Here is an 18312-nt window from a genome sequence, read left to right as displayed (position 1 = left end):
TAACTGGTGCGTCTGAACGCTGTGATTCACCTAATAACGTCTATTTTAGGAAACAGCCACCTCAGATGGCTTCTATATAAATACATTTTGGCAAACAGACGAAGTTACTTATCGAAATAATGTTTAAATGCTACCAAAACCGTGAAACTGATTGATGTAACATTTAACAAAAAATGTTACAAATATTTTAATGATTCCTCAACTTGCCTGATATTTATAATTTATTTACATTTTGAGACTCACTACATACCAGCTTGTCTTATTAATAAAATACTTATACCTAGTCCCCGCTAACACTAAAAATTGGGTTCGATACCCATGGTGGACTGAACATGAAGAGCCCTTTGTGTAACTTTGTGATTTACAATAAACAAACAAACCTATACCTATTATAAAAACGTAAAGCAAAATCACATCTTCCAAATCTACTTTATTAATTGATATATTTGAACTCTACTTCCAATAATAATAATAGGTATTCCGTAACAGTATTCTATCTCTGTAGTAAACTAAAGTTGAACCATTGATTTTAATAACTTCCTTTGATAAGTAAATGTTTGTATATGTCATCAAACAGTATTATTCTATGCAAAATATGTTATAATCACTATAGAGATAAAAATAAATAAAACTGTGCATTTTAACATGTTTTTGTACTTATAGACAAAAAAATGACTATCATTAACTTTATCTGCTTATATTAGAAGTAGGACATAGATAGCTATTAGCAACGTGTTTAGTTTTTGGTTCTGATTTTATATATTAGTAGTTAAGTCTTCTCGATGGGTTTTCAAGATAATGTGTCAAACTATTTAGTTGATTGGTTTGAATTTCTCGCAAAGCTATACGAGGGCTATCTGCACTAGCCGTCTCTAATTTAGCAGTGTAAGACTAAAGGAAAAGCAGCTAGACATCACCACCTACCGTCAACTCTTGGGGCACTCTTTTACCAACGAATAGTGGGATTGACCGTCATATTATAACACCCCCACGGCTGAAGGGGCGAGCATGTTTGCTATTTAGTTGAAATTATAAGAAATTTCATACACATAGCCCTATTAACGAGAAAAGATTTAAGAAAAACCGTAGAAAATAAAACGTTTACTGAAGTGCTATAAACTAACATCGCAAATATATATATGTGTGTGTGTGTGATTTCTAGTTCTCAAATAATATTTAAATAAATATCTAATCTTACTTGAAACTACGTGCACATATATAATCACACGTCTAGCTATTTCACATCCACTATTTTTCTCCGAGCTTACTTTCAAAACATCAAAAAGCATGAAATTTGTCATTCCACAGTGCCGAACTCAATAATTTCCAAGCAAGATGTTTAGAACATTTTTCATGCATTAAGTGAAATGGTTAATTTATCAGAAAAAAATAAAAGAAATGATCATGTAGTAATATAACCGTTTTTACCGAAGGTGGTGTGTTCGGACAAGACCGACAAGTAGCGAGGATATAATTGAAGAAGGTATGGTTCCATCTAGTTATCTGGAAAAGAAAGCTGCGGCCATCATAGAAAGTTATTCGAAAACTGAGCTTACTGAAACAAAACTGGATGATAAAGAAAAAGAAGCAATCACAAAGAGAGAGTAAGTTTTATAGCCCTTTAATCTCGAGCTAAAACGTTTAATATTCGTAGTTAATTCACAGCAGGTTATTGTAATATTCCGTTATGTCTTAAATGTTCGTGATTTTAATATGGAGTCTAAAGACCAGTACACAAAACCTAAGAGTTGCATATATGAATAAAGTTAAAAATTGTTCGTAGTATATGGGGTTGTACTTAAATATCAATGTTGTACTTCGACAAAATAATTCCTACGTTACTGCTTATGGCTTCTTAATAAAATTAAAGTAAAACAATTGTGAACAAAGATGTATTAAGGAACTAATTTTATGATTTATGTGTTACATGATACTGCTTATGTATTGTACTATTGTACTTACCTTTTATTTCCTATCCAAGTATTCTGTGTTTTTCCAACTGTACCCATTTGCGAACGACATTAAAAAAGCACGAACTAACACAATAAAGTGCAAAATGGTTCAGTTAATTGATAAAAACTAAATCAAAGCCTATATATGTTTCAGTGTATGTGCCAAAACTATAGTCTACGAAGTTCCACTGAGTGTAGTTTTTTTACTTGATTTCTCTAGTGTATATTTAAAGTACCGTGTTCAGTCTTGTGCTCCTTACTTAAAAAGGATATTGAATTGTTGGAAAGGGTTCGGGGGATGGACATTATGGAATGGAAAGGTTGTCATATGAAGATAGTTTAAAATCTCTGAACTTGTGTTCTCTTGAGAAAAGGAATTAGGGAATATCCGATTGAGGTGTTTAAAATTCTTAATGGAATTTGTAATTTTGATATATCATATTTTATTAGCATACAGTGAGAATGGCAAGGATAAGAGAAATAAATATAAATTTTGGCAGGAGTCACCTTCATATAAGACAGCTTTATTTTTCTAACAGGGTGGTTGGCGTTTGGACTGTATTGCTTTCAAATGAGGTAGACACAACGAATTTAAAGGAGTTTGTGGGCACGTTTAATATATTTTTATTAATAAAAACTGATTCTGAGTTTTTTAGTATTTAGTGGATAGGATGGTTTAGACTTTAGAGAGACCCTTGTTGTCCATTAATGTTATACATTATTTGGTTTCTAAAGGACGACTTAACCTGCAGAAAGGAAAACATCTCGTCAGCATAGTGCTTGGTAATATGTTTTAAATGTCAACTTTTGTTTTGGTGCTCCGTAAAACATAGTTTTGTTTTCAGAATTAGCAATATAAATCAGTCAGTACTGAACGCAGTTATTTTTAGTTTATTTTTTTTAATTTCGCGCAAAGCTACACGAGGTCTATCTGCGCCAGCCTTCTCTCAAGTCTTACACTGCTAAATTGAGCTGCTATTTTACCAATGAATAGTGGGATTGATCGTAAAATACAACGCCCCCACGGCTGAAAGGGCGAGCATGTTTAGTGTGATGAGGATTCGAACCCGCAACTCTTAGATTACGAGTCAAGTCCCCTAAACCACCTGGTCATGCCAGGTCTAATGCAATTATTAGTGTTCTTTTTTCCCCCTTTAATTCATTAAAATAAAAATATAAATGCTTTTATTCTATCATTTACCAGGCCTCTTTGGCATATTAGGAGTTTTCATTCGCTACTTAGATAGTATTTTGCCTATTCTTTCTTTCCACTTCCTCTTTATTCCTTTGGAAATTTCTTGAAATCTCTCCTAGTAAACTTGATAAAGCTCTTTCATTCTCACATTATTTTTTGTGTGTGTATATGTGTGTGTATGGTCACCTTTTACGTCATATAAATTTCTCGCATTGCTTTCACATGATAACCTCTAACCCAAATTTCCTAGTTCAGGCTCCCCGTCACACCAAATGCGCTCGCCCTTTCAGCCATGGGGGCATTAGAATGTGACGATCAAACAAATAATGGACATTGATGGGCCCAACGCTGCCGCCAATGTTACCTGCGCCGAGCCTGGACTGGTTTGGTTTGTTTTGAATTTCGCGTAAAGCTAAACGAGGGCTATCTGCGCTAGCTGTCCCTAATTTAGCAGTGTAAGACTAGAGAAAAGGCAGCTAGTCATCACCACCCACCGCCAATTCTTGGGCTACTCTTTCACCAAAGAATAGGAGGATTGATTGTCACATTATTATGCCCCCACAGCTGAAAGGACGAGCATGTTTGGTGCGACCGGGATTCGAACCCACGACCATCAGATTACCGTCCATTATTTACTTATTGAATACTACTACTCTCTAATAACTTCATTTGTCTTCGGTCTGATTTACATAATACAACTAAAACTTAGACATAGCTGAATTTGAGTAGACCTTTCTTTCTTCCGGCTATTTAAATATTTATAGAGTGGAGGAACACGTTGCTGAAGTGATAACATATGTCGAAAACAAAAATCATTGTTCAACACGTGTGGGCAATATAAACATTTATCTAACTTTATAACATGCTCCATTTTAACATATTATCAACATTTTCAAACATAGCGGTAGTTCCTCCGCTTTTTTTTTTTTTTTGAGGGGTAAAACTCACTTTGAAATTCATAGTGACATTTTGATGTTTACAGTGAAGAATTTTAAAATACAGTGTATTCTTGGGTTAATTAATAGAGCAATCGGAGAGCACTGGAATATAAGGACTAAGTTATTGGGGGGAGGGTAACTTCACTCCCACAATTTCTCACCATTTCCTTTAATTTGCTATAGTAAAGCCTAAACAGTGTACTAACTTGGACGTGAGGCCTAACACATGGTTCCCATCTTCTATAGAGAACAGCTTATGGTGGAACACACCTTCGTGTGAATTCAAAGCCCTGACACACTCATCTCGAGAAGGTCTCACCAAGAAGACTGAACAAGTCACTAAGACACTTTCTTAGACCTAGTCCACTCCCTGCTATGATAGCCACTACACTTAGATTATTAATGTTTTCAATAAAACGTTTACTTCCAATGTCAGACGTGTAATGCCATTCTGATCAAAACGTGCTTCTGTTTTGTTGTAGGGTTGTTTGCTCTTTATAAATATTATATTTTATAGGTAAAATATTTTTGATGTTTATGTCAATTTTATTCGTTTTACTGTTATCGAAAAGGAATATTTGTTTTGCTTTAAAACATGAATTTTATTTTATTCATATTATTTATGTCAATGAAGAAATACTGGATAGTTAACAAATATTAATATTTACCTCATTTATATTTTATTGGAAAGTTTTCTTTTTATGTTTTTTATGTTACTTTAAAATAATATGTTTTTCTACTAAACAGTTTCAAGTGAAGTTTTATCAAACTGTGTACCTTAATGTGAAATTAAATATATTTATCAAAATATAATTTCAGTGTGAAAAATAAAATGATAATTATTATCGTATTAGTCAGTGCCTGTAAGCCTAATGTTTCATAGAGACATGATCAGCCTCTAACTTCTAAAGTTATTACACTGCATATAGAAGTAAGGTTTTGAGAAACATTTATCTCTTGTTGTTTGAATTTAATTTAATAATATCATATTAACAAATGCATTGAGCTTCATAGACATAGTATCTTTTACATGTTTACGTGTAAGCCTAACGATGATTGTAGGTTATGAAGCCTAATTTCTCTTCGTTTACGTGGTTTCATGGCTCATATACACACTTAATTTTATTTCACCAGTTAAATCTCTAACTTGAAAGAGTTAAATACAAGCTATAATAGTATCATTTTGCACTGAAACTAAATAATTGACAGCCGTGGCGGATTTAATGTTGTATTGTCTCAAAGGTTAATAACTTCTGTAGGCCCTGCAGCCCATGTATTTTACATAGAATAAAACTATCAATGGACCCTCATTAAGGAAATGGGCCCTGGGACTGAGTCCCTTCTAGCCCCTACCTAAATACGCTACTGACTGACAGTTATGTTTGGTAATTCTAAGATAAAAATTAAGGTATTATTTTAGACTAGAAAACTTCTTCATTATGTGAGAAGGATTCCAATGATTGCCAATATAAAACAACAGAATGTTGTAGAATGGTAATTTATTCGTTTAAAAATTGGTTTATTATCATTTCTTTGTCTGTAAGCGACTGCTAGCAATGCCTACCTTGTTAATATCTTGAATTATATATAAGCAATAATACTTGTATTTTTTATGATTTGAGTATTGAATAAAGAACTAAGGCTACTTCAGAGTTTGTCAACTAACTGAACTTTATCCTTGTCTTGTGCTAATTAGAAGTTAACACATGTATTACACAAAATAAACAGAAAAAAATGTTGTATGTGTGTTGCTCTGACATATTTTTTCTTCATATTACTACTGCTACTAACTTTGAATCTTTATCTCTTCAGATATCAACTGACGTGTGCGTTGATTAATTTTAACGTGGCACTTCTAACGGATTTATCGTTACACGTTTATTTTAATACGTTTGTTTCAGTTTACGTAACAAACTAATGTCTGAGATGTAGTAACACTTTTAGTGCCAGTTGTTGTGTGGCCTGCTTAAACACTGTATTAATTAAGTGTATATCATATGAACACAGTTTTACATTAATAATTATGCCTACGCTGTACATGCAACTTAAACAATTAGAAATGTTATGCTTGCCGTAACACCGATGAAAGGGCGTAACGCTAAGTCGTTGCAGAAATCTAATAGTTCGTTCTATAACTTCGAGTGAAAACAAACGTACAGAAGGATTTCCAAATAGAAAAACGTAGTACATACGATTTTTACTATTCCGAAAATATATTTAAACTGTTTTTCTCGATAAGAATTTGTTTTTAATCCTTCTTACTTTATTAGAATTTGACTGCACAGGTGTGAACAAAACTAACACTTGTTGGTATATGAAAATTAAGTGTGGAACTAGCTTTTCATTGAAGATTTCATGAAAATGGAAAAGAAAATCCAAAACACATTTTAATCAATATAAGAGGTAATAACACCACATATCTGTATTTATGAATATTTGTGAACACAATTTTAACCTTGTAAATTCTAAAGACGTCCTGTTTTTATGATTTAACCCATTTAAATAGGATAAAATTGTGCCAATCTTCGTATAATACGAAAATGTAATTGCCCCCCAGTAGCTCAGCGGTATATCTGCGGACTTACAACGCTAAAATCCGGGTTTCGATACCCGTGGTGGGCAGAGCACAGATAGCCCATTGTGTAGCTTTGTGTTCAACTCAAAATAACAACGAAAAAGTAAATTATTGCAAATAACTTAAGAATTTACTAAGTTTTCTACGCAGAGAGCTAGAGAATGTTAATGGGGATAATAAAATAAAAAGCTGAAATCGATCAATTTTTAAATAAAATGGTCATTAAAGCAAATCATATCAAATGTAATAGTGTTTATAGAAGTGTTGCTTTCATTAAAGGATACAAAACAAGTTTATTATATATGAAAACTGAAAAATAATGTGATCGATGTGTCTAGATGTTTTAGACGTGCCGGAATTCCTTGTTTCTCCCCTAGTTACCCCTCTATCTTCGGTGTTACTGACAACAAATAATTCACAAATTACATTCCCCATTTAACATAAGTTTCAGCCACGTTATCTTCATTTGATTTACATTATTAATAATCACAAATTTAACGTTGTTATAATAGGCACACCTGACTCAGTACACTACTTACAACTTCCATCAAAGTTTTGACGTTGACCAGTGTCTGTGTTCATGAAGTATGTTGTCAAATTGTAGCCATTGTTAACCGTTGTCTCAAACCAGTCGTGATTTATTATAGGAACAGAACAATGGTATGTGTAGTGCTTTAAATGAAGATAATAATAAAAAACCAGGTTTTTAGTAATAATTATTTTGGTAGTGGTAATTGCCTTAAAATAAGTACGATTTACCAATATGTTGATTTATGATCATTTTTAAAAGGTGGTTTATTTCTTCTCTCTTTTCCAACTAGAAACGTAAATTTCTCAATATAACTGTCTTACGCTAAAATTTACCTGCCCTTTCAGCCGTGGGGGCATTATAATAATACGGTCAATCCCACTATTTGTTGGTGAAAGAGTAGCCCAAGAGTTTAGCGGTGGATGGTGATAACTAGCTGTCTTCTCTCTAATCTTGCACTGTTAAATTAGGGACGGCTAGCGCAGATAGCCCTCGTGTATCTTTGCGCGAAATTTAAACCAAACCAAACCAATATTTACCTCGAACGTAAAGTTGTCTCACAAGAGATACAAAGGTTTTTCTTATTTTTAATTAAGTCAAAAGAGAAGCATATCAGACAAACGTATTTCTGGTGAAGAAATGATTATTTGAATCCATTTTGCTACGAATTTTTATAATACGTTATAACAAAGTTTTGGTATTGAAACAAGAAGAATCCATAATCGTCGTGGCGTCTGAAATTCTTTTAAACTGGAGTAAAGTAAATGAATATATGAGATATTTTTTCCCATTTATGAACGATATTTTTGTGCACCAGCAATACCAAGTTTAGGGCGCATGCATACCCCCATTCGATTTTATTACTCATCAGGATATTTGCTAGCCTACCTCCAACTTGAAATACTTTTAGACAGAATTAGAGTAAATTGATCCATGAGACCTAGGGCATGGTCAAATATATTAATCGAAAGAGTTTGACCTCCTGACTCCAATAATGTATGAGATCTCAAATCGGTCAACAGTTGACAAAACTATGAGCTAAAAGTTTGTACTTGAAAAAAAATATAAAAAAATCAAACACATTCTATGAACAACTATACCGCGGCTAGAAATTCGTGTTGTTGACTACACTTATAAATTCATTAAATAATTTATAAAATTTTTATTAACAAAAGTCGAATGTCCATTATTCAATGTATTTGGCAAACACGCATCATTTCTGTGTATTTGTTCCTGTATAATTGTGTCTAAAAGAAGTTATTTATTTAAATAATAATGGAAAAACAATCCAATATATTCTTTGAGAAAGTTTACGTAAAATCACTTCCAGGAAGCGTATTGTAATCTGGGAAATATTTTTTTTAGTGATAAAATGTAATTAGAAATCACTTTTTGTTTCTCGTCGCACGTATTTACTGCTAAAAATGAGTTTGGTGCGTTTTGAATTTTGCACAAAGCTACACGAGGGCTATCTGCGCTAGCCATTCCAACTGTGTAAAACTAAAATGAAGATAGCTTGTCTGTTTGGAATTAAACACAAAGCTACACAATGGGCTGTCTGTGCTTTGCCCACCACGGGTATCGAAACCCGGTTTCTAGCATAATAAGTTCGTAGGCATACTGCTATGCCACTAGAGGGCATTACCACTCATCGCCAACTCCTGGGCTACTCTGTTACCAACGAATTGTGTTATTTATTGTTACATTATAACACCCCCACGGCTAAAAGGACGAACATATTTGGTGAAATGGGAATTCGAACCCACAATTCTCAGATTACGAATCGAGTGCTCTAACTGCCTGGCCGTGAGATCTATCTTACGTGAATATTAAATAAGTTGGATACGAGATTGAATCAGATATAAAGAAAAACGATTTCGCTTATATATACCTCATCACCAAAATACCGAAATAGTTAATGTTTTTAAGTTTATTTTATTTATTAATGTTAGCCTCGAATTATTTAATTTTGCCTAATTACGTATACATTGAAGTGATTTTTTTCACTTAAGTAGTCATTACGACATAAAATTAAATATAGAAAAAAATCCACAAACACAAGCCTGTTGAGAGCAAAACTAACTTTTTTGAGAGCCGGATTTGCAGTCTCAGGTTCGTCGTCTATTCACCTGACCATTTCAGGTGGTTAGAGCGCTTGGCTCGCAGTCTGAATTACTGTCATACCAAACATGCTTGCCCTTTCAGCCAAGGTGACGATCAATCCAAGAGTTGGCAATGGGTAGTGATGACTAGCTGCCTTCCCTCTAGTCTTACACTGCTAAATTAGGAACGGCTAGCGAAAATAGTCTTCAGTAGCTTTGCGCGAAATTTAAAAGCAAACAAACAAACAAACTGTTGTCTTTTACAAATGAGGCAACAATATATTGATCATATTCGACACTTTTGAGAACAGTAGGATTAAAATTGACACAGCTTTAAGTCTGAAAGCTTATAATGCTAAAACCCGTTGTGGTCACAGTGTAGATAACCAATTGAGTATCTCTGTTTAAACACAAACAAACAAAACAGGTCAAAAGTATTAATGGTTAATTTCTTCCTACTATCACGGACCCGGCATAGCCAGGTGGTTAAGGCCCTCGACTCGTAATCTGAGTATAGCGGGTTCGAATCCCCGTCACACCAAACATGCTCGCCCTTTCAGGTGTGGGGCGTTATAATATGACGGTCAATCCCAATATTCGTTGGTAAAAAAGTAGCCCAAGAGTTGGCAGTGGGTGGTGATGACTAGCTGCTTTCTCTATAGTCTTACACTGCTAAATTAGGGGCAGCTAGCGCAGATAGCCCTCGAATAGCTTGGCATGAAATTCAAACCAAACCTACTATTACCACTTTAATACGTACATTACCTGGGTTTAACTAATAAACGTCGCACACATATCTGTTTTTATCCATATGGAATTTCCAGTAGTAACACAATATTTATCAATATAGTTTATTCTCACTATTCCTCCAAGCTTTAATATATTGTGTGTTTTTTTTAAGTATCGTTACATGCAAATATCTCGTGTGTTTGGTGAAATATGTTCCTTGTTATTTCAGGGCCGTGGTCAAAGAACTAATTAATACTGAGAAAGAATTCGCTAATGATATGCAGTATGTGCTTAACAACTATTTAACAGCAATGGACAATCCACAAACACCTAAAGAAATCCGAGATAAAAAAGGCATAATTTTTTCGAATTTCAAAGATATTTGCGAGTTCCACAACAAGTGGGTATAGATTTTCTTCCTGGATATGTTAAATGTTTTAAACTGGAAAACTCATGCAAAGTGTATTTATTTTAAAACGTAAACTGTATGCGAAATGTTAATATTTAAATTAGGTTTATGAACTTGGTTGCTTATCTTAATTATTTTGGAAAGTAGCTTAAAATATATCTATAAAAACAGTTTTCTGTAAGAAGACAAACACGAGGGCTTAAGTATATTAGATTAATACTTTTATGGCTTTTAATGATGACTATTATAATAATTATGTTTTTTAAATTATTTATAAGTAATAAGTAACTAAAAATCATACTTGTCTGTCGAACATTATTTCACTTTTATTAGCCCTAAAAGCTTAATTGTTTTCCTAACTCAGGTGTTTTACACAATAATTACGTATCTGTTAAAATGTTTCAATTGAATTCTGTAAATTATTATTTATTTGAAGAAATACATCCAAATGTTCTATTGATGTATACTCTTTATCTATTCTTCATCTTTCACTTTCAGTGTTCTTATTAAAGGAGTTCAATATCACTCTAATGAACCTCAAAAATTGGGTATAACGTTTTCACGGCTGGTAAGTTATCTATCTTAAATATGATTCTATCCCCTAATCACTCATTGAGAAATTAAAAATTAATCCTTAAGAGTAACACAAAATATTTATCAGGAAGAAATTATTTTGCAGACTTTTTTGTTTAGCCAATTGCTGTAGTAACTACTCAAATTATGAGTATTATTGTTGTTGTTATCATCTTAAATTATGAAATATCCACAAGCATTTTGTTCAAGTACAAGTAACCTAAATTATTAACATTAAATGCTATCTATAGGTATATGGATAAAGGTTTACGCGCATTCGTAAAACATCTGTTAGGTGCTTCTCTCCTGGTGTAGTCTTTTGAATTCGCAAAATAAATAGAAATAATGGCCGATTACTGGTTTATCGATTTTGTCAAGGCCATTGAATTTCAAAACAAAGAGATCCTGGACTTTTGCTCCTATAAAAACAAACACGGTAAAGGCTTAGAAAAAAGTGTGACCTTTACTTGCAAATTAGCAGGACGTCACTATGACGATAACTGCGTTTTTTGTTATCACTGATTTCATGTTTTGAATTCTAGGCTAAGGCCTAACGTTTGCCCTATACAACGCTATATATAGCTACTCGTACATTCTTCAGACTGGCCTAACGTTAGGCCTTCAGTTTTAAATAAAATCAAACAAATGTTGGATATAAATATAACGAACTTATTTTAAGGTACTCTAAAGTTAAAATTTTAAGTCTTTAATCCAACGTACCTGAAATACATCCATGTATTTCTGTGTTCTAGGAACGAGACTTTGACAAACACGTCAATTACTATCGAGATGTACCACAAGCTCAAGCAGCCCTTGAAACTGAACCAATGAAAGAATATTTTGATGTAAGATCAGCATAAGTTTCAGTTTTGATTTTCACCTCATGCTGAATAATATAAGTTGCGTATTGTTTATTTGTTTGTAAAAAATTTCGCACGCATATATTTTCTAACCCCAACTAAATTATCTACTAAAATATTATTTTTTTCAATGTATCTAATTTCCAATATTCTTATGGTGGGTGAGAAACATTATTCTTTAGTGGCTGTTATAACTAAATTTAAATTGTTTGTTTGTTTGTTTTTGAATTTCGCACAAAGCTACTCGAGGGCTATCTGTGCTAGCCGTCCCTAATTTTGCAGTGTAAGACTAGAGGGAAGGCAGCTAGTCATCACCACCCACCGCCAACTCTTGGGCTACTCTTTTACCAACGAATAGTTGGATTGACCGTCACATTATAACGCCCCCCACGGCTGGGACTAAATTTAAATAATGTGTTAGAGTTATGTAATCATTTGGGTAAATTATGAATTTATATCCATTATCTTATTTTGATTTTATTGTGTATATTTTATAACAAATATTCAAACTATATATTAATGTTTAATGTCGACTTAGGAACCGAATTAAGCTAATTAAAAGTTTAAATGAACTTCTATTATCAATGTGTGCTATTTTTCTCAAGCTTACTCAACGGTAAGCTTTAAAACTTATAATGCTAAAATCCTGAGTTCGATCCTTGCAGTGAGTATAGCCCGTTGTAAAGCTTTGTGCTTATTCAAGTCTTAACCACAAAGAAACAGCCTGTGTTAGGTCTGAAAATGATATTCGTAAAATTAGGTTTGCTTTATTATTTTCAGAAACGACAACGGTAATTACAAATAATACATAACTTGGTCACAAGTAATGTTATAGTTCTAGCATCTGGGGCTCAGTTCCCTGTGTTGGACAGTGTGCATTTTGTAGCCTTGCACAAAAACTCTAACGATATTACAGTTTATGGTTATATTTCATTTTAAGGAACTTCGCAAAAACATCGGAGACGTGAAATCTTTATCTGAGCACCTTGAACTTCCTAAGCAGAAAATCAATGATTATCAGCGATTACTGAAGGTATATCATAAAAGTTAAAGCGTTAGTACTTCAAATGTAAACGTGGTTTAATAAACATAAGCTCATAAAGTTATGGTTTGTTTGGTTTGTTATGAATTTCGCGCATAGCTACACGAGGGTTATATGCGCCAGTCATCTCTAATTTAGCAGTGTAAGACTAGAGGGAAGGCAGCTAGTCATCACCACCCACCCGCCAACTCTTGGGCTACTTTTTTACCAACGAATAGTGGGACTGACCGTCACATTATAACGCCCCCACGGCTGAAAGGGCGAGCATGTTTGTTGCGACTGGGATTCGAACCCACAACCCTCAAATGACGAGTCGAACGCCTTAACCCACCTGGCCATGCCGGGCTCACCAAGATAAACTCTTCCTTTAATTGAAAATATATATTGGTTATTATTATTTTTAAATTTATGCAAGTAAATAACAAAATATGATCCTTTTAATACGAATCCTTTTTAGCTAAATATGAGAAAGTTATTACTTAAAATTGAACCCCAAAATAAATATGCAAGTTTATTTTTCCTCTTCTTAAAATCAAGTTGTATATTTAAGCTAATTCAAGTTCATTCCAGCTGCCAGCACTGGGAAATATAATAACAGTAAAAGTTAAATTGTATTACAAAGTCACTGTTTTTTGTTACTACCAGAACTCGTGAGTTGTGCTAAATGATACCAGGCAAACCATTCTCTGAAACAATTTTTTTTTTAATTTCGCGCGAAGCTGCACGAGGGCTATCTACGCTAGTCGTCCCTAATTTAGCAGTGTAAGCTAGAGAGAAGGCAAATAGTCATCACCACCCACTGCCAACTCTTCGGATTCTCTTTTACCAACAAATAATGGAACTGACCGTCACATTATAATGCCTCTACGGCTGAAAGGGCGAGCATGTGTGGTGTGACGGGAATTCGAACCCGCGACCTTCTGATTAGGAGTCGAGTGCGTTAACTTCTTGGCCACACCGAGCCTCTTTGAAACAATATTTATACATCCAGTATAATAGTTTAAAACTTATAGTATAAATGGTAAAATCTGGCGAGGTTCTGATCAGTAGGCCAAAAATATGTAATAAGAAATCACGTATACTCTAGTGACTGGTGAGTTCTTGTGTTTATTATATCTAAGGAAGGATTCTTGGACAATGAATTTTGGGAGACAAAAGATAGATTTGAAATGCTGTTTGTATACACTCCTGATTTTTGAAACTTGAAATGGACGAATTAATTGGAATATGGAAGAAACCACATCTGAAGTTTACTTGGTTTTTTTACAAATATTAAGTTTCTACACCCTCGCCAGTTTTCAGCGTTTAATTGAATGTTATGTTGTAAAGTATTTATTGCGATATGATGTTATACTTATCCATGCTGTAAGTTTCAAATGAAGTTTTTGTGGAAAGTAATTTTTTATATATAAATATGATTAATTATTCTTTACGCTCTTAAAATTTGTTATAAAATAACTGAAAAAATTTGAATTTGCTTAGCCTTATTAATAACAAACACAATCCAGTGACATATTCTGGAAATTCACTTAGTTGAAGTTAGTTAAAAGAAATCGTTCGGCGTAATATTTTTTTTATCATGTAATAAACTAATTGGTCTGTTATGTGATATACCATTTGCTACCGTGGTGTTTTTTGTTTATTTGATGTTATCTCGTTGTATTTCAGTTAAAATAAGATTATTTCAAACACATCACTTCTTCAAATAAATCAAACAACTGGTTATTTATCAATAATTTGTTTACAAAAAAATCTTTATTTCTTCCTTTTTTTTAGATATAAATATAGTTCACTCGTTGTATTCGATTCTATAAGTACCAAGCTAACTTCCAATAACCTGTAATGGTAGACATTGTCAGCATCTTGTATGACGTTTGTTGTTTGTTTTTTTATTAAGGTGATCCGATTCGTATAGACATGCTTTAACAACAAAATTATAAACACGATGAAAACTGTTAATCTATATTTCGTGTATAATTCAAAATTATATATATAAAATATTTTATTTTATTTATAGGAATTAATAAAATTTACTAGTTGTCTCAACGAAGATACAAGTGACCTGGAGAGAGCACTAGACTTCATGATGTCTATTCCCCAACGAGCGAACGATCTCAAGTATTTGAACTCCATCCAAGGATATGGAGGCAGCATCAATAAACTTGGTCGATTAATCCGACATGTAAGTTTATTGTAAACTTTTAATATACAAAGGGTTGAGCACGTTATGGTAGAACACTTAGGAACATGCAAGTTACCAAAAACTCATCTTAAACTACATCCGATGTAAAGTACGGTGGGACGGAATGTGTCAGAACTACGTTTTGACTTTTTTTTTTTAGCGTTACTGAGGTGGTGTGAAGGTATGGAAAATTGATCGCGTTTGGGAAGGGACGCAAAAGTTTCATACTTTCAGACAATAATAATTTATTCAGGTTGAAAATTTAGAATTTCCAAAATAATACTTCTCCTTAATGATACTGGAAAACAAAAGAATTTTGATCATCTTGGGATACCAGAAACATTTAGAAAGAGATTTGCAACAAGTCGTGCATCAGTTATTGTATACAAAAAAAAAAAAGAAGAAAGAAAAGCGTCGCGTGTTGTAACAAACATAAAAGTTAGCGACAAAAAGTATAATCAAGAAGGATTTTCGCCTCTAACGAAGCCAACAAGATATTGGTTCATCAATATAAAGCTTCCAGTTATATATCTCTCTTTCAACCGTTGTATATCTCAAGCAGCTAGAGAATGAAACTGGTATTTATGCTATACCATAAGAAGACATATTGGTCAAATCGCTGTGTGCAGTGACTGTGGATTTCTATGAGACCAGACTATTGAAACTGGTGCTGGTAAGCCATTATTTTCGCACTTTGGGTGGATTTTGGAAAGCGTTCAAGGAACAGTGATGTTCCTTGGAGATGACAGCGTTACGACAGAGCCTTTTGCAATGGAAATTACGCTGAAGGACTACTGTACGATTGTCATATAGGGCATGACCTGATGTAACGTCAGGGTCTATAATGATATAGTAAAACTCTAAAAATGTTTTATTTCAACGTACTCAACATTTAAATGTTTTAAAAGATATTTCCAGAGCACTAATGTTTTTGAAGACAATTCTAATGGTCAATTGCTCTTAATATATTCCAAACTTTCAACAGAATGGTTCATTATACAATAAAATATTGTAATAAAACTAGTTTATGCAGAACAATGTATATTTTATAAGAATTTGCAAAACTTCAAAGAACATCTCGACATTTAAAAAAATTAATTTTAAGCATTAACAAATTACGTCAGGTATATATATAACAAAACTGCCTCTTCCACAATCCACCAGCATAAAGACAGAACACCAAACAAACATTGACCTAAAGACAGAAGACTTTGTTTCTAAACAGGCAGTTATCGTCCATCTAACGAAATTGTATTACGAATTCTCTGCCTAAACAACCTATCAAACCTGTGAAAACATTTTTAACGTTTCTCACGGAGAAATTATTTGTTTTTAAGTTTCGAGCAAACCTACACGAGGGCTATCTGCACTAGCAGTCCCTAATTTGCCAATGTAAAAGTAGAGGAAAGGCAGCTAGTAATTACCACCCACTGCCAACTCTTGGACTACTCTTTTACAACGACTAGTAGGATTGGCCGTTACATTGCAATATCCCAAGGCTGAATGGCCAAGCATGTTTGGTGTGACGGAGGATCGAACCCGCAACTCTCAGATTGCGAGTCGAACGTCCTAACCACCTAGCCATGCCGGGCTAACGGAGAAATAAAAACATTTTTATTCTGATGCCACACCCTTTTGAAATGTAAACTTTTAGCTTTTAACTCGCTAAACCTCACCTCCATTAATCAAAACATTATGAAGGCTATAGCAATCTTGTACACGAATAAAATAATTATCAACTTTCAAATAAAACGAGATTTACGAAATGGATACATAAGTATAATAGATTTGTCAAGGTTTCAACTTTTTATATATTTTTAGCTAAAAATTTGACATAAGATGAGAGTAACTCATATTTAATGGTAACAGTTAATTTATTCTGAATTTGCACGGGAAGGAAATCATCGCATTTATCCTTTTTTAGGATTGGTTGGAGGTGGTGGAACCTTCAGGTATAAAAAAAGAACAGTATATATTCTTATTTAGAGGTCGAATGTTCGTGACAGACGTCAAGCGTACGAAACAAGACGAGGATTCGTACATGCTACAGAGAATCATTAAGGTAGCTAGAATCTTATTTTTTTTTACGTTTTAATAAAACTAAAACTCAAAACGTTATTTTCAAAACAAATAACGAAATGAGGTTATTTGTTATTTATTATCTATAATACAGATTAGTATTTACGTTTATAAATACATATAATCCACTTCATCATTTATTTTCAAAAGTGAAATAAAACTGGTTTAAGTCTTTAAGTCAAAAATCTTTCCAGTCTTATGTCCGGGGTATCTTACATACACATTGAATGAAAGTTTGTTTCTGTGTACATTTTTGCTGCTACCACACAAAGTTACAGTTAGAAAGGCTCAGTATGTAATAGTAAATATATATAAAATAAACAATATAAGATGGGGTGATTTTTCTTATTTAATACGTAGCTTGGAATATCATTGTTGCTTTGTGAGAAACTATTTATAATATATATATACAACATACCTGCATGTTCCAAAATATATATACTTTTAACAATTTATTATCAGCTGTCTGATGTTGAAATAGACAAGGTGGAAAATGATGATAGAGCTCTCCTTTGTAAACACACCAATCATGATCAGACAGGATTTCCACTCACTCTAAGAGCTAAAACAGTAGAAGAAAGAGACAGCTGGTGTCAAGATTTGAAGGTTTCATCCACGCCGCCTAGTAAGTCTCTTGTTGCTAATCCTCATGAGTTGTAATAGAATACGAGTTCGTGTTATTTCTTTGTGTCCTTGATACAATTCCTTGTAGTCTATATTAATTACATCCACACATTTTTCTCTAAATCACCTGCCGTATTATAATTCCACTTATTGGTAAAATGCCATAAATCTGTATTTGAAAAAAACAACAACAATATACTTTGTATAATACTTCCTTGTTCATAACAACAAAAGCTCTAAGTATACTGGTACAGTATTAATTAATTCCTAATTAATTAATATTGTAAACGAATATAATTGAGTTTGTTTATTTGGTCCAGCCACCTCACTTCTTAGTAATAATAACAATTCTATCTTAAAGATCGTTCCTTCCTCTAGTGTCATAGGATTAGGTGGTAGAAAAGTTGGAGAGCCAAGAAAAGTGCTGTTTTTACACTGGATATTGAGACATACATAGAAGAAACGTACCTCCTAGCAACAGTCTCTGTTCAAACAACACGCTATAGATATGAATGTCATTGAA

At 33.3% G+C, this 18312-nt stretch overlaps 1 protein-coding gene across 14 annotated transcripts in view; it reads left to right on the top strand.

Annotated features, from left to right (window-relative positions):
• The window catches only part of LOC143229017 (protein Obscurin-like), a 207836-nt gene that overhangs the window by 65548 nt on the left and 123976 nt on the right, over positions 1–18312 (top strand). For all 14 annotated transcript variants that reach the window (XR_013015605.1, XM_076460653.1, XM_076460652.1 and 11 more), the window contains 8 exons: positions 1434–1604; positions 10250–10420; positions 10928–10997; positions 11755–11847; positions 12803–12895; positions 14922–15086; positions 17011–17148; positions 17628–17790. Coding sequence is in view for 13 of the 14 variants with exons in the window: in XM_076460653.1 (XP_076316768.1) it covers positions 1434–1604; positions 10250–10420; positions 10928–10997; positions 11755–11847; positions 12803–12895; positions 14922–15086; positions 17011–17148; positions 17628–17790 (1064 nt within the window). In the remaining variant the exon portion in view is untranslated. The remainder of the gene's footprint in view (positions 1–1433; positions 1605–10249; positions 10421–10927; positions 10998–11754; positions 11848–12802; positions 12896–14921; positions 15087–17010; positions 17149–17627; positions 17791–18312) is intronic.

Source organism: Tachypleus tridentatus, chromosome 10, assembly GCF_004210375.1.
Source record: "Tachypleus tridentatus isolate NWPU-2018 chromosome 10, ASM421037v1, whole genome shotgun sequence".
NCBI classification, from domain to species: domain Eukaryota; kingdom Metazoa; phylum Arthropoda; class Merostomata; order Xiphosura; family Limulidae; genus Tachypleus; species Tachypleus tridentatus.
This window is presented reverse-complemented; position numbering and strand designations above follow the sequence as displayed.